We start from the raw sequence: 26407 nt of genomic DNA on the forward strand, positions 1-26407 counted from the left end.
CAGGTTTTCCTGTATATAAAAATTCTCTGAAATTTCCAGGTTTTCCCAGGTGTACAAAAATTGGCTGTCTTAACGAAAAAATCCCTGACATTTCCAGGTTTTTCCAGGTATATAAGAATTCACTGACTTGCATAAAAATTCCCTGACATTTCCAGGTTTTCCCATATATAATAATTCCCTGACATTTCCACGTTTTCCCAGGTATAAAAAAAGTGCCTGACTTAAATAAAAAAATCATTGGCATTTCTAGGTTTTGCCAGATATATAAAAATTCCCCGACTTAAAAAAAAATCCCCTGAAATTTCTAGGGTTTTCCAAGTATATAAAAATTCCCTGACATAAAAAAAATTCCATGACATTTACAGATTTATCCGTATATACAAAAATACTCTGACTTATTTTTAAAAAAAACTTATAAGGCTCAATTTAATCTGTAATTCTAATTTAATGTGGTTTTTTTCTGCCTAGCATGAATTCCTGGGACGTTGCAAGATTGACTGTTCGCCTTGGAGATTACAATATAAAAACACCCACCGAGGTTCGGCATATCGAGAGACGAGTCAAGAGAGTCGTTCGACACAAAAATTTCAACTCGCGCACTTTATACAATGATGTTGCGCTTTTGACTTTAAACGAACCCGTCGAATTTACAGAACAAATCAGACCTATTTGCTTGCCTACTGGGTCACAACTTTACAATAATCAAGATGCAACTGTGATTGGATGGGGATCACTCAGAGAAAGTGAGTCCAATTTTCATCAAACGTATTTTCACTATTAAACTGAGTTTTTTTCTTAAACTATTGAGTATATTGTCTTTCCGAATAAAATTTTTTCATTATAAAATTTGAAAAATTATATCATTTAATATTTCACAGTTTCGAATTCCTTTTCAATATAATTAAAAAATCTAAAAGTTCCAAATTGAGTAATTTCGCGCTGAAGTTTTGTAAGTTGCAGAATTTTCCAATTCATGCCTTTAAATTTGAAATATTTTCAACTAAAAAAGTTCCAAAAAACGATTAATTTCACATTCAAATATTAAAAAATGGTTAATTTGACATTTATTGTAATGAATATTGTACAATTTTCAATTAAAAATTTGCAAAAACTGAAAAATCTTGAAAAATAAATTTGCCGACACTCTGAAATTCCCGAATAATAAAATTTCCGATTAATAAGATTCCCAAATTGGAAAATTTCCCAATAATAACATTCCCGCATGGATTATAAAACGTATTATCGAATTTCCAAACTCCCGACAGAAAATTGCCGAATCATAAAATATAGTATAAAAATCCTGAATTCAAACAATTAAGCAGTTTTTTATTAATATTCTTTAATCATTACAAATTAAACAATAAAATACTTTTATCAAAACAAAATTATTTTTAATATATGAAGTTCCTAATATGATTGTTTGAATTGAAAATAAAAATGATTTAATAAAATATAATTCTGGATGACAATTGTTTCCAATTATTTTAATTTTAAATTCAACAATAATTTTAAAAACTTGAAACATTAACAATAGTTTTTGTTATAAAAACATTTTATTATTGTATTTTTATTAAACAAATCAAATTGACAAGAAGATTGTTTAATTTTAATTCTGCAATTTTATAATTAGGTAAATTAGGTAAATGTTTAAATTTATATTGCAAAACAGGAATTTGGGATAATTCTGATATGAAAAGGCTTGTAATTCTATTTATTAAATTTAGAAATCTTTCAACTGAAATCTCAATATTATTGAAAATTCTAATTAAAAAATTCCAATTTTAAGCCAAAACTGAAATTTTTTTATTTTAAAGCCTGGCATTTAAACATTTACATCACTGGGAAATTTCTTTCAAAAACGGAAAGTGACTGAATACTTTTCTTAAATTCGAGCGAACCTATACGATTTTTAGGGTTTAAAAATTGGTCATTTATAATGGCAAATTCAGAAGCTTCCAGATTTTATACGTTTCTGAATTTATAAAAAGTTTCAAGTGCTTTCAGTTTCAAATAATTCTTTTTCAAAGTTTTAATTTGAAATTATACGATTTTTAACACTGTGAATTTAATTTTTAAATTGCTATAATTTCTACTGTGTTTAAATTTTTAAATCTATTTTATTTAAAACATTTAGTATTTCGAACGCCCGAAAAAAGAAAATAATGCATTTTAGTATCCTCAATTACAATTTTTTACATTCCAATACACGAAGTATTCAAATAATCGACTTGAAACTTAATGTTTAAAATTGCTTAATTATTAAGGATTTATATGTCATATTAGAACTTATTTTAAACATTGAATTGTCAAATTAATCATATTTAAATTGTTTAATCATATCTTCAATTTGAAATAAAATTGTAAAATATCGAACCCTCAAGATTGAAAAATAACAAAAAATGTTCAATTTCAAATTGCTCTTAGTTTAAATTGTCTAATTTCTGAATTTCCATCAGAACTTATTCAATTATGAATTTATGATTGAAATATAATATTATTGACACTTTAGAAAGGGGTAAAAGCGGCTCTCTAAAAATCAACATTTGAAAACGTAACGCTTTAATAATTACAAGCAAAGACTAAAAATGAGAAATTTCCAAATATATTTCTCCTTCATATTCTCTTTCAAGACTAAAAATTGAAGAAAAATGTGTACATTGTTAAATTTCAAATAACTATTAGTTTGAATTCTTTTGTTTCTAAAGTTCAATTTGAACTTATTTATTTTGAATTGAAAATTTAAATTTAACATTGTTTAGTTTAAAAGTATTAGATTTGAAATTTTAAACCTTAAGCGACTAAATTTTAAATCAGAGCAAAATATATTGATTATATATAAAATATTCTTTAGAAAGGGGAAAACGTTACCCTTTGAGTAACTTAATAGTTAATTAAAAATTAAAACTTAAAAATTAGAAACAATTTTAAAATTAAATAAAAAATAAAAATGAGTAACTTTTAATAATTTTTTTTGATGGAATTTTTAATTGAAGCCCTCAAAATGTTAATGAATATCGTATCCGGCACTCAAAAACTGCATAATTTAATATTTTAAACTCGAATTTTTTAAACTTGAATAATTTTTTACAGGATGCAGTTTCCAAAATTGAAACTTTTTAAAATAATTTAAAAATTCCTAATTAGTAATAAATCCCCTTTATTATTATTATTATTATTATTATTATGTTGAAAATTGAATAATTAAAACAAAGTATTTGTTGAAAATTCATCTTTTTGGTTTCAAAATTCATCTCTTTCTGTAGAAATTTGATGAAAATGACGTATTTCGTTTAAAATTAATCTTTTTGGGTAGAAAAATCAATTTTTTTTTGTAAAAAATGAAGTATTTATTTTTATATTGAAAATTCAACTCCTTAGTTAAAAGTTGAGCTAGTTCCTAAAAAGTTCAGTTTTTTGGTTAAAGTTTAATAAATTTAGTTGATAATTTTTTGTTGTTATACATGAATTTTTTAAACTGGAAATTAAAAAATTTATTGAAAATTTAATTGATTGGATTTAAATGAACTTTTTTTTATGAAAGTTCATGTTCTCTGGTTAAAAATCAAAATGCATTATAGAGAATATGTTTTTAAAATTCGACAATTTGGTATAATATTTAACTATTTCGTAGAATAAATAAAAAAAATTCTTGCTATAAAAAAAGCTCTTTCATAAAAAAACCCGTGTTTGTTAATTGAAAATTAATTTTACTCAATAAAAATTAAGCTAATCAAGTTTTGGTTAAAAATTGATATTTTGTATTTAAAATTTAACGGTTTAAATACCAAATTTTAGAAAAAGAAAAATATAAACTAAAAATTATTCGAATAGAATTTGGACTCACATCACTTTTAATGTTAAAGCTATTTATAAAAAACTGTATTCAATTTTATTTAATTATCCTTTTTTGTTAGAAAATGAATCGCATCTTGGTTGAAAATTCAACTATTTTAATGAAAATTCATGTTTTTTTTTTTTAATTCATCTTTTGGGTTACAATCATATCTTTAACTGTAAAGTTCTTTTTTTACGAAAAATTCAACTATTTGGAATAAAATTACCAGTAAATTGATCTTACTAGAATTTTCTGACTTTTTTCACAGAAAATTTTATTTCTATTTTTTTCTCTGAATAAAACGTAATTATATATCATAAAAGTATTTTAATTAAAAAAGAAGCAATTGGATCTATTGAAAATTGCGACCTGCAGCTTAATTTGTCCGCAGAAATCCATTTCTGAACCCCTGAACGTCAGCTTGTTTACAGCTCAACATTTTAAACCAAGCCTATAATTTCAAATCCCTTTTTCTTTTCTCTTGGAAACAGGTGGACCTCAACCAGCAATTTTGCAACAAGTAACAGTTCCAATCTGGACGAATTCACTCTGTAAATCGAAATACGGAGCAGCCGCCCCAGGTGGAATAGTCGACAGTTTCCTCTGTGCGGGTAAAGCACAGAGGGATTCCTGTTCCGTAAGTGGCCTTCGACATTTTTTTCCCCGAGATAATTTTTCCAGTAAATAAAATGCGAATAATTACACCGTTTTTCTTTTCCAGGGTGACAGTGGAGGTCCCTTGATGGTATTCGACGGCCGCTGGACCCAAGTTGGAATCGTGAGCTGGGGAATCGGATGCGGCAAGGGCCAGTATCCAGGCGTTTACACGAGAGTCACGCACTTCCTGCCTTGGATAAACAAAAATCTTCAGTAAGAGCTGCCGAGTCATAATCACGTTGAAATTGTCAGTTTCCGCCAGGCGACTTCTTTTTTCCCTCGTGGATCTGAAACCTTGAAACCTTGAAATCTTGAAACCCAACCGGTCCTCAGAAGATGATTATGGTAATCGTGGCTCGATTCCAAGACACTGGGGGAACGACGGAACATTAAATGAAATTAATGAAACGAAAGGAAGATTTAAGTACTAGCTTTGAAGAAAATATTGCGTCCGACGATTAGCAGGAATTGAAACTTCATTTCTAAAGCAATCATTTAAAATAGATTTGACTTTATCGGAAGGATTTTTGTCTTAAATTAAGGGCGATAATTACTCAGTTTATTTATTTGTTTAATAGTATTGACTATTGCCATATTTCTTCAAGTTCTATTTAAATGTGCGAACTTGAGTCGAAGTTGAGAGTAGTAGGAAATGAGGATTGAGATTTTTAGTTGTAGATTCGATTTTTAATTAAAAGCAGTTTAAAAAGTCGAGTTTATTTGATAAATCCTCTAGAAATGTAATTCGTGTTACAGACTGTAAAAGATACTAGTTTAGGTGACTATACATACGCTCTAGTATATAAAAATAAAATACAAGCCCTAATTCTTCTTTCATCTCTTATTCCAATTTCCAATTTGTTTATGACGAGGGCTAAGTCTCGCAGCTGCTCACGTCCAAGTGCTGCAAAATGTTCCGTGCTGAAAAGGAGAATATATTTTTACTTAATATTCACATTTGAGTGACTACGGGGTGACTACTCAAAATTTGGAAAAAAATTTCCTTAGAATTCCACCTTTTTCCAGGTATCTCAAGTGTTTTTCAGGTTTTTCATTAGTTTAATGCATTTTTCATAGTACCAGCGCCGAATTAACCTTTTTCGGGGCCTGGGGCTAAATCTTGAAGGGGCCCCCTTAAGGGCAGAGAAAATCCAAATGTTTGACGGTGCAGAAAAATAACTCAAAACTATTTTTATCATAATTTATTTATTATCTTTAGAACAATTTGTAACTACAAAAATAACAGATACTTATTTCAATTAATCTTTGATTATCTTACAATTTTTTTGCATTGATCAAACTGTACCTCTTAGTATTGATTGTTTGATTATAAATACAGTGGATCAATAAAAAAATTATTGATTACATTTTTAAAACATTAATAATTCAAGATTCTATCAAATACAGGTAGATTTAAGTTTCAGTATAGGAATATTTACCCGCTAACAGTTTTGAAAAATTCGATCGGAATATGTGTCTATACGGTCATGTGTTAGGGGCCCTCGCCCAGCATTGTCTGTACTTTGAGTCGTATACAATTATATACGAAAATGTGGTTATTTTGACCAAATGTATTTTCCTTTACCCTTTTATCAGATTTCTTCTCCACATATGCCATGAAACTATTTAGTTAAGTTTACAAAATTAACTATTACATAATTTTTTAAAAAGTTTTAAATGTTTCTTCAGAAGTTTTGTAGAAGTTGTAGTAACGTACTCAGAATTTATATATTTTTTCTAGAGTAAAGGGGCCCCTGACTGCCCAGGGGCCTGGGGCTATAGCCCCACCTAGCCCTATGGTTAATCCGGCGCTGCATAGTACGGAGACATTCAAATATTTCGTATTTTTCAAAAAGATCAATTATATTACAATAATTAAATAATACTAAAAACATAATTAATCATTCCTTGAATTCGTTCCTAGAGTTCATGTCTTTGAATAATAATTCATAAAGATTTTTATTTTATCTTCTTATACTGAAAATTCAGTGCAGATTAGGTAACTTTAATGTGGGTACTATATTAAATTGAATTTAAACCGCTTCAAATTTTTAACAAAATAGTTAAATTTTCAACAAAAAGATTAATTTTCTACCAAAAATTTGAATTTTGAACTAAAAAAGATTATTTTTCAACCAAAAGTGGAATAGTTAAATTTTCAGTAAAAAAAAACAAACTATTTTCCACAAAAACAACTAATTTTCAGTCAAAGTGATGAATTTTTAATTAAAATGGCGAGTGTTCAACTGGAATAGGTAAAACTTAAGCCAAAAATCAGAATTTCAACCAAAAAGATAAAGTATCAAACGAGAAGATTAATTTTCTAACAAACAATAAAAAAGATTTTTCAACAAAATGCATAAAGTTTCAATAAAATAATTGAAATTACAACTGGAAAAGATTAATTTTCCACTGAAATTGTTGAATTTTAAACCAAAGAAGATTAATTTCAGCTAAAAAGACGAATTTTAAACAAAATACAAGAATTTTCAGCAAAAAATAAGATCAATTGTCAAATATATATAAAAATTCAATTCTCACTTGAAAAAAAAAAACAAATTTTTACCAAAAATCATATTTTCAACCAAGAAGATTAATTTCAATCAGAAAAGATGAATGAATATTTCAATTTTCACTTTAAAAAAATTAATGTTTACCCGAAGAAATGAATTTACAATTACAATGACGGAATAATCAATTGGAATAAATTCATTTTCAATCAAAAAATTTTAAAAAACCTATATAAAAAAATTGTTACGTTTTCAAAAAAAAAAATAAACAAAATAATGACTTTTGCACTAAAATGGTAAGTCTTCAACTGGAATAGTTGAATTTTGAACTAAAAAAAAATATTTTTCAACCAAAATTGGAATAGTTAAGTTCTCAGTAAAAAAAAAATTAATTTCCACCAAAGCAACTAATTTTCAGACAAAGTGATGAATTTTTAATTAAAATGATGAATCTTCAACTGGAATAGGTGAAACTTAAGCCAAAAATCATAATTACAACCAAAAAGATGAATTATCAAACGAGAAGATTAATTTTTGAACAAGCAAACAAAAAGAATAGATTTTTCAACAAAATGCATAAATTTTCAATAAAATAATTGAATTTACAGTTGGAAAAGAATAATTCTCAAACAAAATGATGAATTTTCAACCAAGAAGATTAATTTCTACTAAGAAGACAAACTTTTAACAAAATACAAGAATTTTCAACTAAAAAAAGATCAATTGTCAAAAAAAATTCAATTTTCAGTAAAAAAAAATGAATTTTCATCCAAGAAGTTTAATTTTCTACAAAAAATGCTTGTTTTTCGACAAAATACATGAATTTTTGACTGAAAAAGATTAATTTCCAACCAAAAATTTAATAGTTAAATTTTGAGTAAAAAAATTAATTTTCAATCAAAAAAACTAATTTTTAACAAAGCAATTAAACTTCCAACCAAGAAGATTAATTTTCTACCAAAAACGGCGTATTTTCAACAAAATAAATACATTTTCGAATAAAAATTGAAAAGGTAAATTTTTAGATATAAAAATGAATCTTAAACAAAAAAAGAAACAAATTTTCAACAAAATAGTTACACTTTCAACTAAAGATGAATTTTTAATTATTATGACGTATCTTCAACAACAAAAGAAAGAATTTTGAACGACGAAGATTAATTTTCTACAAAAAGGGACAAATTTACAAAAAAAACAACGAATTCTCACCAAAACGGATGAATTTACAACCAAAAAGATTAATTTTTAACCAACAAGATTATTTCTCAACAAAAAATGTAATAAGTGATTAATAGTAATAAAAAGCTAGTTTTTCAAATAAAAACGATCGTTATTTAATTTTATGATAGAAATAAAAAATTTATAAAAAGCACGCTTTCAAAAAAATTCTATGACTAAAAAAATTTCCAGCTTATTTCAAGTACATCAAAATTCCCTGACAGTTTCAGGTAATCTAGATTTTCTAGATTTTATCTAAATAGTATCCGGTTAATCGTATCTCATTTTTTTTTAAATACTAAAATTACCATTATAATCAACTTAGGTTTCTAGCATCCTTTTGTAGAAAATCAGTTCTATATTTTTCGCCAAAAATCAAACGTACGCCTATGTTAAAATCTTAAATTATGTGAAAATTACCCATTTTTTGCTGGTAGTCTATACGTAAACAACACACTTCAAATATGTATCAATGATAGAAAAAAATGAAATAAAATACACTCAACTCCCGATATAAGCGCAGGTTTCGGGCATGACCTAAATCGGGGGAATTAAAGCGCAAACATACAGGGCCAAATGAAGCATTTTTTATTTAGAACGCATGGCGAAACCTGCTGCAACTGATGCGCTGAGAGTCTCTATTCCACAGCTCCCCTTATCAAAAAAACTGCCGAGGCTATCAATTCTCAGAATATCGTAAATCGAGGGTTCTTATATCCGGAGTTGAGTGTACACACAATAATCACCTTGAAAATAACACGTGTCGTAATTGTCATCTGGTTGAGGGACGAAAGGTGGCATCGCTTTCTGGGGTTCATCCCAAGGAAAGTCGGTAAAGAGAGCCATTTTTCGAACCTCGGTTGCAGTTGGTCTTGCATGTTGGTCCAGAGTAAGAAGAGAGTCGATCGCTTTTATAGCAGATTCTGAAAGAGCTTCCTCGTCTTCAGGCCAGGGCACATCCCTCGCAAGAATATTGGCGAACACCGCCTGCGGCGACTCGTCATTAAAGGGTGGAATTCCCGTACAAAATTCGTATAAACAGACGCCCAGGGCCCACCAATCTACAGCCGGACCGTGCCCTTGCCTCCTAAGTAATTCTGGTGCCAAATAATCTGGAGTCCCAAGGATTCTATCGTCAGATCGATTCAAGCCTGATTGGGCTCCTCTTCTTACAGATTTTGGCGTCCTAGAAGAATTATAAATTTCTGGGGATTATTATTTTCCCCATGGGGACTTTGTGAAGCTCTTCACCTGGGGTGAGTGCCAAAGAGATTAATCAGCGACATGGGTTAGAGCAGTGTTGCAGAATTCTAAATTGATCGCAGGATTTCTCCGAAATAAAATACGATACAATCATTTCCAAAATAGCTTTGGAAACACAATCAAATTCCGAGTAAAATGCGACTTAGTTGAAGTATTTCTTTGCGCAAGACAAAAATCGATATCCTGCGAGAAGTTCATGTTTTTAATGGCTCGTTTTTTAGTTGTGCTCATACGCCTGCAAGGTATCGTATAACTTTTATTTTTTTAATTTTTACAAGAGAAGGATCGACTACTAAGAATTCCTTACTTCATTTTGAGTAAAGCAAATATTTTTTACTAACGAAATAATCAATTGGATATTTTTTGTTGGATTGTTTTCAGAATTTACAATATTTTAACCGAAAAAATATCTTGGTGTAAAATTTGTATAGAAAAACTTATGAAGCGAAAAATATTGTAAAAAAAATGTGCAACAAAGTAGTATATAGTATTAAGTTTCTTACAGAAGTCTGGTTCTAAATTCTAGGACTCTTCCTTATACTCCAGATGTAATTTTTTTTAATCCAGTGAATTAAATTCGATTTTTAATCATTTTACTGATCCTAGCCTAATTTGCCAATCTTATCTTGAAAATGATCAATTATTTAAAATTTGAAAGAGTCTTTACAAAATTATTGGATTGTAAACAATTATGAATTACGAGAGTTTTTACAGATTTCAGATGATTTAAAAATATTTCAAGAAACCGAAGGAATTAGTCAATACAATTTTAGAGAGAATCTCTGTTTTCAAGAAATTTTACAAGATTTTTAAGCACTTTAAGGAGTGTAATTATATTTCATGAAATTTTTATGGATTTTAATGAATTCAGAAAGATTCCAATGGATTACGAAGGATGTAACTGGAGTTTAAAGACATTTAAGAGATTTTAAGAGATTCGGAAATATTGAAAAAGATATCGTAGGATTTCAAAGGATTTTAAAAGATACCAATGTTCTTTCACGAACTTTGAAAAATATCAGAGAATTTTAATATTTTAAAAATAACTCGCTATTTGTTCTTTTTTATTAATTTTTGTGATATTTTCGAAAGTAACAAGTAATAAGTCAATTTTTACTTGCAAAATCCCTTAATTGTGCGTCAAAAAAAATCAACTAGAGTAAATATTTAAAATTTAGAAATTTGTTCATCACATGTGCAAGTGATCAAGTGATTAATCTTCTCTCAAAAATATCGCAAGACGATTTAGATATTTCAACAAAAAAATATAAAAATATAACAATAAGTGTAATAGTTAAATTATTAACCCAAAAATATTTTTATTTTAAATAAAAAAACAGTTGAATTAATCCAAAGGGACGAATTTTCAACAAGATACTTGAATCGTTAACAATAAAATATTTCTCAGTCGATCAGAAAAAAAATTTCATCCAAAATATAAGATTTACAATTAAAAAAACGAAATACCTAGAACACATTTGATGTTTTAATCAAGAAGATCATTTTTTTAACAAAAAATAAAGACTTTTCATTCAATAAATAAAATTTTATCTGAATTGTTAAACCTTCAAGGGAAAATATCAATTTTCTTTACAAAAATTGAATTTTTAATTAAAAAATATGACTTTTTAGCCAAAAATTAATTTTTCACGAAACTGACGTACTCTTACGGAGAAAAAATGAAATTTTAAACCAAGAAATTGGTTTTCTAACCAACAAAGTAGAATTAAAAAAAATCAATCTTAAAAAATGAAAATTACATTTTCAGTTAAAAAAATTAATTTTAAACAAACAAAAAAAAACAATTTTCCACTAAAAAGTTAAGTTTTTAACCAAATGCATAAGCCTTCAATCAAAAAAATAAATTTTTAACAGTGTAGTTTAAATTTTACCCGAATAGTTTAACTTTCAATTAAAAAAGATTAATTTTCAACAAAATAGTTCAACTTTCAACCAAAGAGATTAATTTCCAACTAAAAATATAAATCTATAAAAAAAAATTAAATTAAATCGTTTAAAGAATATAGTTGAATACTCAAGCAAAGAAAAATAATTTTCGACAAAAAAATGAAATTTCTACTAAGAAAGATGAATTTATAAATCAAAAAGATACGTTTTCAAAAAAATAGTTGAATTTTTGGTTAAAAAAGATTTCAGTTGACCTTTCGCGATCAAAATATAATTTTTTTAACATGAAATAATTTTCTACCAAAAAATATAATTTTCAAACCAAAGAGGCAAATTTTTAATTAAAAAGGAAACAATTTTGAACAAAATAGTTGAATTCTCTCACAAATAGTTGCATTTTACCCAAAGAAGATGAAATTTGTACAAAACCGATATGAAATAATGAAATGACCGATATGAGATAATGAAATGAAATAATGTTTCAACAAAACAGTAGAATTTGCAACCAAACCAATGCATTTTTTATTCAGAAAGATTAAATTTCTCTTTAAAAAGATTTATGTTTAATCAAAAAATTTTTTCCAAATACTTAATTTTCACCCGGAAAGATTACAGTTCACTTTTCAACCCCAAAATATTAAATTCCAACAAAAAATAAATGTTCAACTAAATAGTTAAATTTTCAACAAAACAGTGGAATTTTCAACCAAAAAGTATGAATTTTCAACAAAATTATAGGATTTCAGCTTAACAGTAGCATTGTTATCCAAGAAAGATATAATTATTTTTAAAGCAGGTAAGTTTTAAACTCAAAAATACGAACTTAAAAAAAATTGAATTTTCAACCGAACTGTTACGTTTTTATTAAAGAAAAAGAAAATTTATTTTAAAACAGATGAATTAAAAAAAACTGATAAAAAATAGTTAAATTTTCATACAAAGAAGATTCCAGATAACTTTCAAACACCTAAATAAGAATTGTAAACCATAAGTTAATTTTCTGCGCATTAGTAGAATTTTTAATCAAAAAGCATATCTTTTTAACAAGATTCTTAAAATTTTAAACATACAGTTGCATTTTTGCCTAAGAAAAATGTAAATGCTACCAAAAAAGGTGAGAGAATTTCCAAAAATAAAATTTGTATGTTTATTCAAGAGAGATGCAATATTTCTAGAAAAAATATGAACTTTGAAATAAAAAATGCAAATTATCAGAAAAAATAGTTTTCGTCCCAAAAAGATTTCAGTTTATTTACCATCAACAAAATATGAATTTCAAACAAAAGGTTAATCTTTTACAAAAAAAAAGTTCAACTCTTAATCAAAAAAGGCGAATTTTTAACAAAACAGTTGAATTTTCCGACCAAAAAGGATGTCTTTAAAAAAATGGTTAAATTTTCAACCAAATAATAAAATATATAACTAAAAAGATAATATACAGGAGAAACTTTTTACGAATTTTTAAAAATTACGTACATAAGTGAAGGACCCCCTTTCATAAGAAATCGGAAAAAATGCCCCCCCCCCCCCCGGAGCTATTACATAATTTAAGTAGGTTCCTTATTACATATTTCTTTTTAAAAAATCACAAAAATAGCTTCCTTTTTTAAGTGAAACTTGGATCAGAGCAAGCGTGCTTCATTCTCAACCACTCAACTTAAAAAAAAAAGTTTTAATTTAGAACAACAGATTCTAGAATGTTTTAGCCTTTATATCTCTACTATACATACCTATAAGGTGCGAAGCTGCCATTTCCACTAGGCGCTGGAGTCTTAATCGGCGAAATGCCTTGAGGAGATCTATGTTGCTCATGAAGAGCATCGGCGCTCATATCCGGAGCTGAACTTTGAGTCCTAGAAGGTAAATCGAATCTAGTTGTCTTGATCAGTCCAGATCTTTCCTCCTCCATCAGCTGCTTTTTCCTATCAGGCCAAGCCTTCAGTTTATTCGCAGAAACAGGGGTACTAAAGGCCACTCTTCCCCCAGACCCACTCTCTCCACTAGATTTTCCTTTAACTCCAGCCTTATCCTTTATAAAATTAGAAGCCATACTAATCGGGCTTTTATTACAATCAAACATTGGTCCTCTATTCTTCCTCTTGGGAGTTACATTTCCTTCTATTTCCATCACACTAATCTCTCTCGTCAATCCAGTACTCGCCGTATGATTATTCAGTCTTTTTCTCTTGGACCCTCTAACAAAGGAATTCACGCAGCTACTTAAAGGACTTATTTGCGACAAAGCATGCGTCCCTTCAGCTTCCAAAGTTGACTCTTCCTCCTCTTCAGTATGCTGACTATTAGCTTGCATCGCTAGAGGAATTTCAGTCCTCGAGGCACTATTCAAAGAAGCATTACAAGTATGATAGCTTCCGGAATTGTTGAAATCCCCATCATCCCTTACTGCAAATTTCGACAAATCTTCAGCAGAGTGAAAGGGATTGATACCGGAAAGCCGAGAACAGTCTGCAGAAGGTGTCGAACCACAGGAACTTAGAGAAGCTCGGAAAGACTTGCGCTGAAGTGCTGGAAGCAAATTGCAGGCAGGATTGCTTCTTTCACTGGAATCAAGAAGATTCGAATCGCTCGCTGATTTCTGGCCAGAGCCAAAAGAAAGATGAGAGGTCAGGGAAAGAAGTTGACCAGGAGTTCTCGCTAATAAACTGGGGGTGCAATTTACAAGGTCTGATATTTCAAGGTCTCTGTGGAGTGTTGAGATTTTGCTCAGACCAAAATCTGTTAGTTTCACGTGGCCTTCTTTCGAAAGAAGCATGTTGTCTGGTTTTAAATCCCTGTGAACTATTCCGTGGGAGTGAAGATATTCCAAAGCTAGAGTCACTTCTGCGGTGTAAAACGCTGCCATGGACTCCAACATGTAACCGTAGTGGCCCAAGAGACTTTTGAGATCACCGCCGACCATGTATTCCATGACGAGATAAACACACGTGAGAGTTTGAAGAGAATAGAAGAGTTGGACACAGTAGGGACTTCGGGTTATGGCCAAGGCGTTTCGTTCAATGACCACTTGGGAGGCCATGTTTTTGTGGATCATCTCGATTTTCTTCATCACTTTAATCGCGTAAACCTGCTCAGGGTTTGTCTTCTTGTAGCCAAGGAAAACCTTCCCAAAGGCTCCTCTGCTGATTGGCTTGACTATCTTGAAGTCTTTAATCTCCGGCACCTGAAAACAGAATAAAATTTTTATTAGTCGAAATATTTTTCACTTAGAAGTTAATTGTAAGATTTTTTATGTCAGCATGTGTATATTTATATAGTCTGGCAAGTTTTAAAGCGCAAAATAGAAATTTTTGAATTTGAATTTCGCTCCAGATTGATGTGAATTGTGCGATTATTATTCAGGAGCATAACCACTGAAGAATTTGGTATGTAACATTTGTTCGGAAATCTTTGTGAGATTTTATTTTAAATCTTAATGAATACTGTGAGCAATCTGTTGGAGCATCTCATACAGTTATGATTTGCTCTGGTTAGTGAACACTTTTATAAATTCTTTTTTTTTAATAGTGAGAAATTCTTCTGTCAATTTTTTAGGAATTTTTTTGGTAAATCATGCAATAAATTATTTAATCAATAATTTGTTTCCCTTTATTTCAATAAAAATTAACCATAAATATTGGCGGTGGAAGGCTAGCTGACGAACTTGACCTGTCATTTTTGACCGGTATCTGTAACGGTTTCTGATATATTCCTAGAAAACTGAAAAATGATATATTAATTTTTTTATACAAACTATAGATCGATTTATTTATTAGTTCAGGAAAAATAATTGCCTGAAAAAAATGTAAATTCAAATTTTGCGTTTCTGAGATAAATTGAAAAATGTGCACCTTTCTTTTCAATTTCAAAAAAACTTATATTTAATGCTATCCTTGTTATCAAATGTTCAATTGTGGAACGTAAGACGATCGCTCTCATTTCATTCGTTTCTGAATTTCATACACTTGTGAAACACAGAATGATCAATCATACTGTTACTTAATTATGAACTTCATACAGTTCTAAAACATAAGACGATCACTGACATTATAATTTGTTTATGCATTTCATGCAGCTCTCAAACAAAAGACGATCAATCACATTATTATTTCTTTATGACTTTTCTACAGTTCTAAAACATAAGACGATCGCTGTCATTGTCATTTAATTCTGAATTTCATGTTCTAAAACATTAGACGATCAATAATATTATTCGTGCTTATGAATTTGATACTGTTCTAAAACATAAGATGATCACTCACATTTCATTCGTTTCTGAATTGCATGCAATTTTAAAACATAAGGCGACCAATCACTTGTAATTTGTTTCTGAATTCCATGCAGTTCTAAAACACAAGACGATCATTCACATGGATAATAATAAAGATAAAATATATAGATAAAATATAAATAATATATTTGGTGGAAACAAATAATTGCTTCTAAATCGATCGTTTTAGAACTCCAAAAAATTTATAAAAAATGACACTACGATTGATTGTCTTATGTTACACAACTGTATGAAATTCTGAAACAAATGAAATAAGAGTGATCGTCTTATTATTTAGAACTGCATGCATTTTTGAAACAAATAAAAATGTGATTGATCTCTTGTGTTTCACAACTGTATGAAGTTGTGAAAAGAATTATATGTGAATAATTGACTTATGTTTTAGAACTGCATGAAATTTGGAAACGAAGAACAAGGTGATTGATCGCCTTCCGCTTTAAAACCGTAAGAAATCCAGAAACGAATGACAATATGATTGATCGCCTTATGTTTTAAAACTGCACAATATTCAGAAACGAATGAAATGTGAGTGGTCATGTTATGTTTTAGAACTCTATGAAATTCATAAACAAGAATAATTTGATTGATCGTCTAATGCCTTAGAACATGAAATTCATAAATAAATGACAATGTAAGTGATCGTCTTATGTTTTAGAGCTGTATGAAATTAATAAACAAGTAAAAATGTGATTGATCGTCTTTTGTTTTAGAACTGTATGAAATTCATAATTAAGTAACAGTGCGATTGATCGTCCTATGTTCACTATGTCACGTTTCAAGATATCTCAGAAACGGACAATTTGAATTTAAATTTGTTTCCAGATAATCATTCTTCATGAAAAAAATAACAAATCAAACAGCAGTATATGTAAAAAGGTTAATATATTCCGTATTACATGATTATATGAATTATATGATTAAAGTTAAGTAATTTTTCACACTTTCTCATTCTTTTGAGAAAATCTTAGAAACTGTTGTAGATAACACCTCCCTGTGGTATATCACGCTTGAGTGAGCAGCGCCTCCCCTATCGGACCCACGGCTACTTTCATCACCCAAAGCCAAGGCCCATACATTCTAGAAGCGCACAAATCCAGTTAACTGAAATCCAGGATCATTACAGAATTTTGTGAAAACTCTTAATCATTAATCTTATTCTAAGGATTGGATAAATAATAAACAACATTTAGGTTTTCATCATTTATTTTTCAACTTCTGTTGCTCCTCCATTCAGACGAAAAAGATTTATTTTCAAAATATCTATAAAAAATACCTAGTCCCCATTGAGATTTTTCCTCCTTTTTTGCGCTCCGAATTTCGGCGAAGACAGGCATTAAAATTATAATTTTTCGGATACAATTCTTAAATTTGTATTAAAAAACAGTATTACTAGTGTACAAAACATTATGCAGTCATATATGTGAACCTAGAAAATGGTTACAAAATTCAAAATATGTAAAAGAAAACTTGATTTTGAATACATTCAAAATTAAAGTCATGAAAGTCTAAAGTACTAAAAAATTGAAAGCCCTGAAGTAAAAATTAGAATTAGAGTCGATATAACTTAAAATTAGAAGATTAAAGAATTACATTATTTCAATACTTAAAGACATTATATCACAACTTAACTTTAAAATTCGTCTTTATTAAATCAGTTTCTTTAATTTTATTCATAAATTTTATTAATTTTTTTATAAAGATTCAGGAAAAAGTTAATATATATAATTTCAAAAATATAATTCTTATTTATTAGTAAAAAAATATATTGTTTAACATGGTTTATAAAATGTAAGACATTGAAGAGCATAAAACTTTTTTAATTTCCATCGAAGTTAAAAATAGCATTATGATAATTTACAAGTCTTTTTGTCGTTGACCAGACATTTTGAGAAAATTGTATTAAACATTGAAGAAAATTTTGTGTGTAATTTTAAGAATGCTCAACTTTTTGAATTTTCGTTCAATCGAAAAAGGTAATTAGGATATTTTCGGACTATATTGGATATACAGTACAAATTTTAAATGAAATTTCTTAATCTTTTAGAAAAATAATTTGTTCTATTTTTTGAACATTTTCACAATGTTGAAAAGAATATAACTTTTTTTAATTTTGATCGAAATTTAAAATGCCATCAGGATAATTTTCAAGTTTCTTTTTCATAAACCGGAATATTTGACAACAATGTTTTAAATTAAAAAAAAAATCTTACAATTTTTAAAATGCTCTAAATTTTATCATTTTGTTTGGAAATATCTGGTTATCGAACTTGACTTTCATTTTGGAACTCTCAAAAAGTTTATCAAATTCTGACTCGACGGAGAGAATCCTTTGAAATTTAGCCTGGCTACAAACTTCCGGTAACCACACCGACCGACATACAATAATATACATACACCGACATAATTTTACGATTTTCAGATTTCGAGTGATTTAAATTTGAGGTTACCTAATTTCGACCCAAAAAAATAAGAAAATTTATTTTTCAATCTAGAAATCAAAACGAATTAGTTTTTGAAAAAGTGAATAGAACTCCCTGGATCGGCGTCACAAAGATCTAGGTTTATTCCTTTGTTTTGCTGGATCGACTGGAATTTCAAATTAGGTAATCATTTTAATTTAAAAACCAGTATTTTGAAAATCTTTATCAACTTTTATATTTACGATCGTTATTTTTCAATTATATTTTTTTATTTCCGCGGGCATGAAATTTTCAATTTTAAACTCTAAAATTGGCAAATTTTATTGTTTTATTTTAGTTTAAAATAGGACACTTGTATTACTCTGAATTCAAAAGTCTTTCATTTAAATTTTTGGAGTTGTAATTAAATGAACACTCTGTTGTGAAAATATTTATATAATTTACCTATATTTTCCTAATTTTTTAGCGCTTATAAATAAATTGGAAAACAGTATAAAAAGCGTTTGCAATAAAATTATAAACAAAATTTTAAAAATTTAGCAATTGACAGTTATAAAATTAGAGGTAGAATGATAAACGTTTCTTATGTTACTCTATGTAATAAACTGAATATTTAAAATTAATAGAAACATTAATAGATCAAAATTGCAATGTCTGAAAACTACTACTGGCCACGTAGAAAGTATCGTACTCGATTACTTACAAAGTAAATCAAACGAAAGGTACATTGAAAGGTACATAGGGTTACCAATTGTATAAACTTATTCTTTGTTCTGAATAAGAATGTTGTAACATGAAAATCCACTTGCACCAATAAATGGAAAATTAGACCAAATAAAATTGTATATTCATCTCTGTTTTATTTTCAGGTACTATGTGGATTGAATTAATATAAGGTTCTATTGTTCCTATCAGGTAGCTTTTCCATAAAATCCATGATGAGGAATTTTAAAACGGCTTCGAAACATGATGGTCCTTAGTAGTATTAAAAATACGGATAAAGAATAAGGAAAGAGTTAGAGGTTGGTTTTGGTTCATAAGAAAGTAGACTTCATTTCGATCTTAAAAGAATAATAATACTATAGGAAAATTAATAGGAAAAGAAAATAATAGGAAAATTAAATTATGTTAATTACCAGTTTTTTATTGAGGAATATTACATATTTGTTTTTTTATATATTATTTGGTAATTGCCTCTGTCGTTCCTCAAAACTTAAAGTATGGATTCGTCTGGGGTTTCTTTGGTCCGAGATGTGTACTACCCTTGTTTCAAGTTGGCCAGTAAATAGATTTCTTACTTGGATTACTTGAACAGGAATATTGGCTACACGCCGTTGATGAGGATTATTTTCAGACTGTGCCGCTAGAGGTGGACAAACATTCACATTATTTGGGGATAGACTGCCATTATTAATACTGTTTACAGAATTAGTATTACTTTGATTCTGATCAGACGGTCTTGACTCTGTGAAAAAAAGAATGGAGATTTGTCAAGTTACCTCATATACATCGGGAAAATAGATGCGTGCATTACTGATTTGAATAATTTTGAATAATTAATTAATATTTTTGAAAAAATACTCTTTATTAAATAAATTTGGCACCCCTACAAAGTATTCCTTTGGTGAGGGAGCAAACACCTGTTTTTTGTCAGAATTAAAAAAAAAAGAATATAGTTAGAAGTTATTCAGGGTCAATTTGGATGGAAATATATTTTTTCTGGTTACATTAACTCCAGATGTTTTTGCACGAAAAAAATGGATAGTCAAAATTCAAATTTTAGATGGTCAGTTTGACCCTCTAGGTAGTACCAAGTACCATCCATAATAACCGAAAGTGCCTTTTAAGGCATCTGGAAAAATTAGAATTAAAAACTTCATTATAAAATAAGAAATAAATAACAAAGAAGCATTTTGCCAGCGACTTATATATTGTTCCAAATTCCAATAGGAACGATTTGCAGGGGCGTCCCGCTGTTTGACAAAAATTCCCTCTAGGCACAATGTGTTCTGAATGCCCACCCCAATTTGAATGAAATTATAAATAAAAATATTTTTTAAATTAAAACATTGAGGCTCAACATATTTTTTAAACATGGAACATTTTTAACTGAAACACCGTATTTAAGGTATTTACAAGTAAGTAATTTTAAATCCTGAGCCATTTGTGTACTATACAATTTAAAACCAAATCCTTTAAAAGTGTACGATTATAAATTTCAAGTATTTTTGCAAGATCCAAACTACTTGAGTTAATTTTTTAATAGTTTGACATTTAAATAGAGCATTTAATAAGGAAGTGTTCAAAATTCAGAAATTTTAAACAGAAGAGCTGAAAAAAATAAAGAGCATTCTAATTTTTCTTTATGGTCATCTGGAGTTTTAAGAGCTTTGACTAAATAACTAATCGCATTTGAAGTTTAACCATTTTTTAACTTAAAAAATAAATTGGGTTACAAATTTTAATGTCATTTCTAGTTTGTATGTTAATCAATCAATTTTATAAGAAAAAATATTACAAAACCCGTGTTAATGTTATCAATCTAAAATTAAACTAACATTCTGAAAATATTTTACAATAAAGTATAACAATAGGAAATTTTATATTTCAAAAAATGTAATTAAATATAACATGTTGTACATTTATAAACAAATTGTAGCTTCTAGTATATATTTTGTTGTTGATGTTAATATGTATATCATTGCACTTACCAACAGGATTAACAAGGGAAACCGTGATTGTAAGCAACATAGTTTCTGCAACAATCTTAATTTTTTCAATAGAAGGATTTCGTAAGCGTGGCTGATAAATTTCGATTGCAATTGCAATTGCCAAGCTTTATAAATTCCTGACAAGTCTTATGGTAGACATAATAAAATATATTTGAATCAAAAACAAAGTTTTACGACGTATGAGGTACATTCTACAAAAAAAAAAAGCATTAGTTCGTCTAGCATACAATTTAATATAAAATGCAGAAATTACTTAAGTAATTTGAAACGAGTAAAAAAGGCGTGGTTTTTGACATTCGACAAAGGTAATTTTTTTTTACGTCGGATAATAACTTCTATTCCGTTTTTGAATATGCAAAATTTTGACAATTCAACAAAATGATCTTAATAAAAAAATTATTGGGTTTCAGTTCGCCCAATCTGACATATGAAAATTTCTACGAATCATGAAAATGGGCCAAAATCCGAAATTAGACGGCTCTTTCTAACTCACTAACTCTGTCTCTATCTGTGAAAAATACTTCAAATAATCCTTATTTGAAGCCATATACATATGGTTATTTTTTTCTTTTTTTTTTCGAAAAAACCATACAATGCAACATCTTTGCGAAAAATTGCTAATGGAAGAAATTAATTTTTAATTTGAGACATTCATTTTTCGCCACCCAGTATATAGCAAAATCTCTGAACCGGCGATTTCATGCCTAAAATTCTAAAATCGTTATTATGCATTGTTTACACGGAAAATAATTATAATTGAAGCATTAGAATATTTAAAAATCAAATCAAGAGAACTAACACATATATTTTAAAAAGTACGGTAGCGAGACATGGACGTATCGAGAAAAAGATAAGAGTAAAATTAATGCAATTGACATGAGATTCATGCGCATAATATGCGGGAAAACCCTGGTGGACAAAGTAAGTAACGAGATAATTCTAAAAGAATGTGGTGCAGAAGAGACGCTAGTAGACACATGGGAAAGAAATCGGTTAAGATGGTTCGGACATGTTGAGAGAATGCCAAATGAACGACTAACGAAACAAGTGTATCAAGGTAAAGTAAATGGCAGCGTGCCCAGAGGTAGAGGTTAGAATGTGTGAATGGGACCCTAGTTATAAGAGACATAAGAAGTCACAGAAACACGAGAGCCTGCATGAAAAAATGCATGGACGTAAAAGAGGCTAGAGAAGTATGCCAGGACAGGAAAGTATGCCGGCAAATAGTTAATAAAGAGTGTCAGTAGAGTGAATGACGCCTGAAACAAACACCTTGGCTATTAATGGACCCAAGTGGGGAACCTTACATAACGACTTCGTGAGGTTCTTCGCTTGGGGTAATTGCTAGAGAGATTGATCAGCAACCTGAGTCGCAGCAGTGTTGCGGAACGAACGTGTTATTTACTTAAATAGCACGAGAATTCTGGATCAATCTGAAAAATCTCTATCCCTTCCACACACTACTCCTTTCCCCTACCGAGTGAGTCACGCTTACCCCGAAAGGGAAATAGCTTAATAATAATAATAATAATAATCGGTGACTCAGTTGGTTAGACACTCGGACTTCACCTCAGAGGTCCGGGGTTCGATCCCTGAGCCGGTACCTCTGGAAATTGTTCAATGTACCTTTACCGAGGTTCTGGTGGTTCGGAACCCACATTAAGTTGTAGGCCCCCCCATCGTGTACTTCACTGCAACCCAGTCCGTCAATGATGGGGTCAAACCAGGCTTTGTCCAATATGTCTGGGCAGACTGCTCTCATCAGATCACTTGATTGCATTATAAAAATGCGTCCGTGACTGATGATATATACCGGGACAGCCCCGTGCAAAAATGACCAAATAAAAATCCATCTCTAACCAAAAATGCCTTCGACATGTTGGGCAGTATAAGCCTGTGACAACATTTCAACACTGAAATGTTTTTTACATAATAATAATAATAATGTTATAATAATAATAAAGAGCCTCGGTGGCTCAGTTGGTTAGACACTCGGACTTCACCTCAGAGGTCCGGGGTTCGATCCCTGAGCCGGTACCTCTAGAAATTTTTCAATGTACCTTTACCGGGTCTTTGGTGGTTCGGAACCCACCTTAAGCTGTAGGTCCCCCATCGTGTACTTGACTGCAACCCAGTCCGTCAATAATGGGGTAAAACCAGACTTTGTCCAATACGTCTGGGCAAAATGCTCTCATCAGATCACTTGATTGCATTATAAAAATGCGTCCGTGACTGATGATATATACCGGGACAGCCCCGTGCAAAAATGATCAAATAAAAAATCCAACTCTAACCAAAAATGCCTTCGACATGTTGGGCAGTATAAGCCTGTGACAACATTTCAACACTAGAATGTTTTTTAAAAATAATAATAATAATAATTTTTGTTATTGAATAAGAAAAAATTGAAACGTCAAGTTGAATTTTTTGGACGGTAAGAAATAAGGGGAAAAAGATATAAAGTCGAATGTATGTTTTGTATAAATATACTAATATAAAAATAACTTCTGTTATTAATGCCACTTTTGATTTCAATCAAGCATTTTTAATATTTATAAATAACTTTATATTCAGACTCCCAACATTTTTATTTCAGCTAGATATATATCCTTTTTTACAAATTAAAAATGTGATTTATTAATAATAAGGGTCCAAATAAATTATGCTGTAAATCCCTCTTTTAGGTCCATTGGGCTAGTAACTCCACGACCGAATTTGGGCATTCCACATATTTGATAACTTTGGACTTTTTCGGCTCTTCAATTCTGCAAAAAAAAAGTTCACCCCGAAAAAGCTTCAACTTCCATTTCACAAAATGAATCCCGCATTATTTTTGGACCATCCAGATATGATTTTGCCAAGAAAAATCTGTGTCAGAATTTTATAGTGTCAATAGAGTCTGATTTTTCGGCTGCTCAAAAATAACAAGTCAGATTTATAGAGCTTCAACACTAAACGTTAAAAATCAACCCCTATACGCTATATTAGGAATTGGAGCCCACCAATCGAAGTTGGTATTTTAGAGAAACCCAGAATTCAGAGACCTTATTGACACTGTAAAATTCTCATGAAGATTACTTTTTGACAAAGTCATATCCGCGTGGTATAAAGGGGTTATGGAGGGGGGGGCGCATTTTTGAACTTAGAGTTGTTTTGAGGAATTATTATTTCGTTAAATTCAAGAGCTAAAAAAGCAAGAAAACTTAACTTTGGAAGAAAGTAAAGAAACTCAAAAATTTTAATTGCTGCCCAAAAAGCCTCCCATCTGAGAGGTTTTGCGAATATTATTGGTTCCTTTTGAACTATATTTGTGGCCCGATCAAGGATAAATATCGTTTGTGCAACTATAATTTTTTTTCGTTTACGATGCCTAATTGTGTATTGGTAGGAAAGTGGCCTACGTGTCATTCTCGAGGTTTTTTGTTTATTTAAAATTGCTTTTTATTTAATTATTTCCCAAACTTTATAGACATCCATAAATTATATCACGCAATAAGGGGAGAAGAAGGGCATAATTGCGCGGATTTTTCTGGAAACAATGTTAAATGGAAGGGGGAAGGAATGAAAATGTTAAATAATAGCGTGACGTCATTTATAGACGACGCCTTACGAAATTATGTAATGATTTGACAAGTTTGCGTATTGTGAGATAAGATTTTATGAGACAATAAAATTGTAAACAAGATCGCAAATTTTTTCTCTTCATTTTATAACGGTTTCCACAAATAAAAGTTTAACAAAAAAAGTAATTTTAAAGATTTAGTACAACTAACTGTTATAGAGAATAAAGTTTAAATAAGAGAACCTGCAGGATGGCTATTTTAATTACGTAAACAAATTTCCGGTCAATTCCCGGTTTCTTCCCGGTTCGGAAGCATTTTTTACGGTCAATGAAATTAAAATAAATCGAATTCTAAAGCTAAATATGTTTTCATTTAAAGTAATAAAAAGTGAACTGTAAATCATTTTAAGCAATTTTAGGCTCGAAATATTTAAAAATTGAACGACAGCATGTTTGTTATAAACTGAACATTTCTTAAATTAAAGTTAAACTATTTTCATTTTAAAATAGTTAAAGAATCCTTTAAAAGTTTCAAAATCAACATCTTCGTTTATTTTTACATTTATTCAAATTTTAAATTATTAAATTTTTTTCCTGCAAAATTAGAAATATTTGCTGGAAATATTCCAGTTTCATTTTCGACTATTTTGGAAATATTTTAAAATCTTTATAAATATTCTACTTAAAATTAATATTTCAAAATGAAAAGCAATTTTCAATTTTTCTTTAAGGCCTTCAAAATTGTTTGTTCAAAATCAATAAAAATCTACATTTTGTTATAAATTAGGTCGTGGGCTATTTGCATCGAAGTTTCGTTACAAATAGCAGGGATTTTTCGGCAAATGTAGACCCTTCGTTTAAATTATTTGAAATCATTACAAATTTTTCTTTAATTTTTTCAGAACTTCTAAATATCTCTTTAACTTTTTCTAATTTTTTCTAGGACCTAATCAATATTTATTATACAGCGAAAGTCAATAATTTTACTTGTAAATTAAATTTGTGCAAATAGAACAATTAAAAATTTCAAAATGTTCAGCAGTTGCTTTTTTTAAAATTAAAAAATGTCAAATGTTCAAATTTCTGACTGAAACAATTATTTCTATAAAGCACGTGACCTTCATTGGTCGAAATCATGACTTTCGAGATAGATATAATTTAGTAAGTCATAGGGTTCCCTCTTTTTTAAACGTAAAATTAATAGAACTAAAAAAGCAGATTTCTAATTTTATTGATCGTCGATAGGTATTTAGATTGATTTATTTTTACTATTAACTTCAATAACAGCTCTAATAATCCTGATCTATAACTTAAGGGCATGTGACACAGCTAAATACCTATATTACCGACCTCACTTTATCAGTTCGCTGAATCTTTTTTTGAACCTAAGAACTTTTTTGTAAATAAAATATCGAGCTGAAACTTTGGAAAATGTATTAGAGTACAATAAAGTACGTTTTGGTACTGCATTTTGGTAGGAACTTCACTGAAAATTATTTTATCTTTTTTCTGAACCTCGACATTTTTTGAACGTTCGAACTTTTTTATACATAAAATATCGGTCCCAAACTTTGAGAAATGCAAGAGCCGAAAGAAAACTACGTTTAAGTACAAATTTTAATAATAAAAGATGTAAAAAAAATATATTTCAACTATCAATTCCATCAGCATCAGCCGGTAACGTTGTACATGAAAATACGAACCCTGGCGGCCACTAGACGAGGCTCTAGAGGATTCGTATTTTCGTGTACAACGTTACCGGCTGATGCCGATGGAATTGATAGTTAAAAAAATTTTTTTTACATCTTTTATTATTAAGCTTTGTACTTAAACGTAGTTTTCATTCGGCTCTTGCATTTTTCAAAATTTGAGACAGATATTTTATGTATAAAAAAAGTTCGAACGTTCAAAAAATGTCAAAATATTAAGAAGAGCTCCCTCTTTCATGCTTTTTGATTTAACATTCAGTTTGCTTTCAATTCTCATCTTGTTACCACGTTACAAAAAATGAGTT

General features: G+C 29.4%; 2 protein-coding genes across 2 annotated transcripts in view; one reads left to right on the plus strand and one right to left on the minus strand.

Moving 5' to 3' along the window:
* LOC117172401 (serine protease 44-like) overlaps positions 1-5193 on the plus strand; it is a 24418-nt gene extending 19225 nt beyond the window's left edge. The window contains exons 4-6 of the mRNA XM_033360292.1: positions 469-743; positions 4327-4472; positions 4557-5193. Of these exons, the coding sequence (XP_033216183.1) occupies positions 469-743; positions 4327-4472; positions 4557-4709 (574 nt within the window). The 3' untranslated portion in view covers positions 4710-5193. The remainder of the gene's footprint in view (positions 1-468; positions 744-4326; positions 4473-4556) is intronic.
* The window catches only part of LOC117172399 (serine/threonine-protein kinase greatwall), a 117265-nt gene continuing 96041 nt past the window's right edge, over positions 5184-26407 (minus strand). Inside the window, exons 2-4 of the mRNA XM_033360287.1 lie at positions 13122-14572; positions 8967-9406; positions 5184-5413 (exon numbers count right to left, since the gene is read on the minus strand). Coding sequence (XP_033216178.1) covers positions 5367-5413; positions 8967-9406; positions 13122-14572 — 1938 coding nt within the window. The 3' untranslated portion in view covers positions 5184-5366. The remainder of the gene's footprint in view (positions 5414-8966; positions 9407-13121; positions 14573-26407) is intronic.

This window comes from Belonocnema kinseyi, chromosome 5 (genome assembly GCF_010883055.1).
Source record: "Belonocnema kinseyi isolate 2016_QV_RU_SX_M_011 chromosome 5, B_treatae_v1, whole genome shotgun sequence".
Lineage (NCBI taxonomy): Eukaryota > Metazoa > Arthropoda > Insecta > Hymenoptera > Cynipidae > Belonocnema > Belonocnema kinseyi.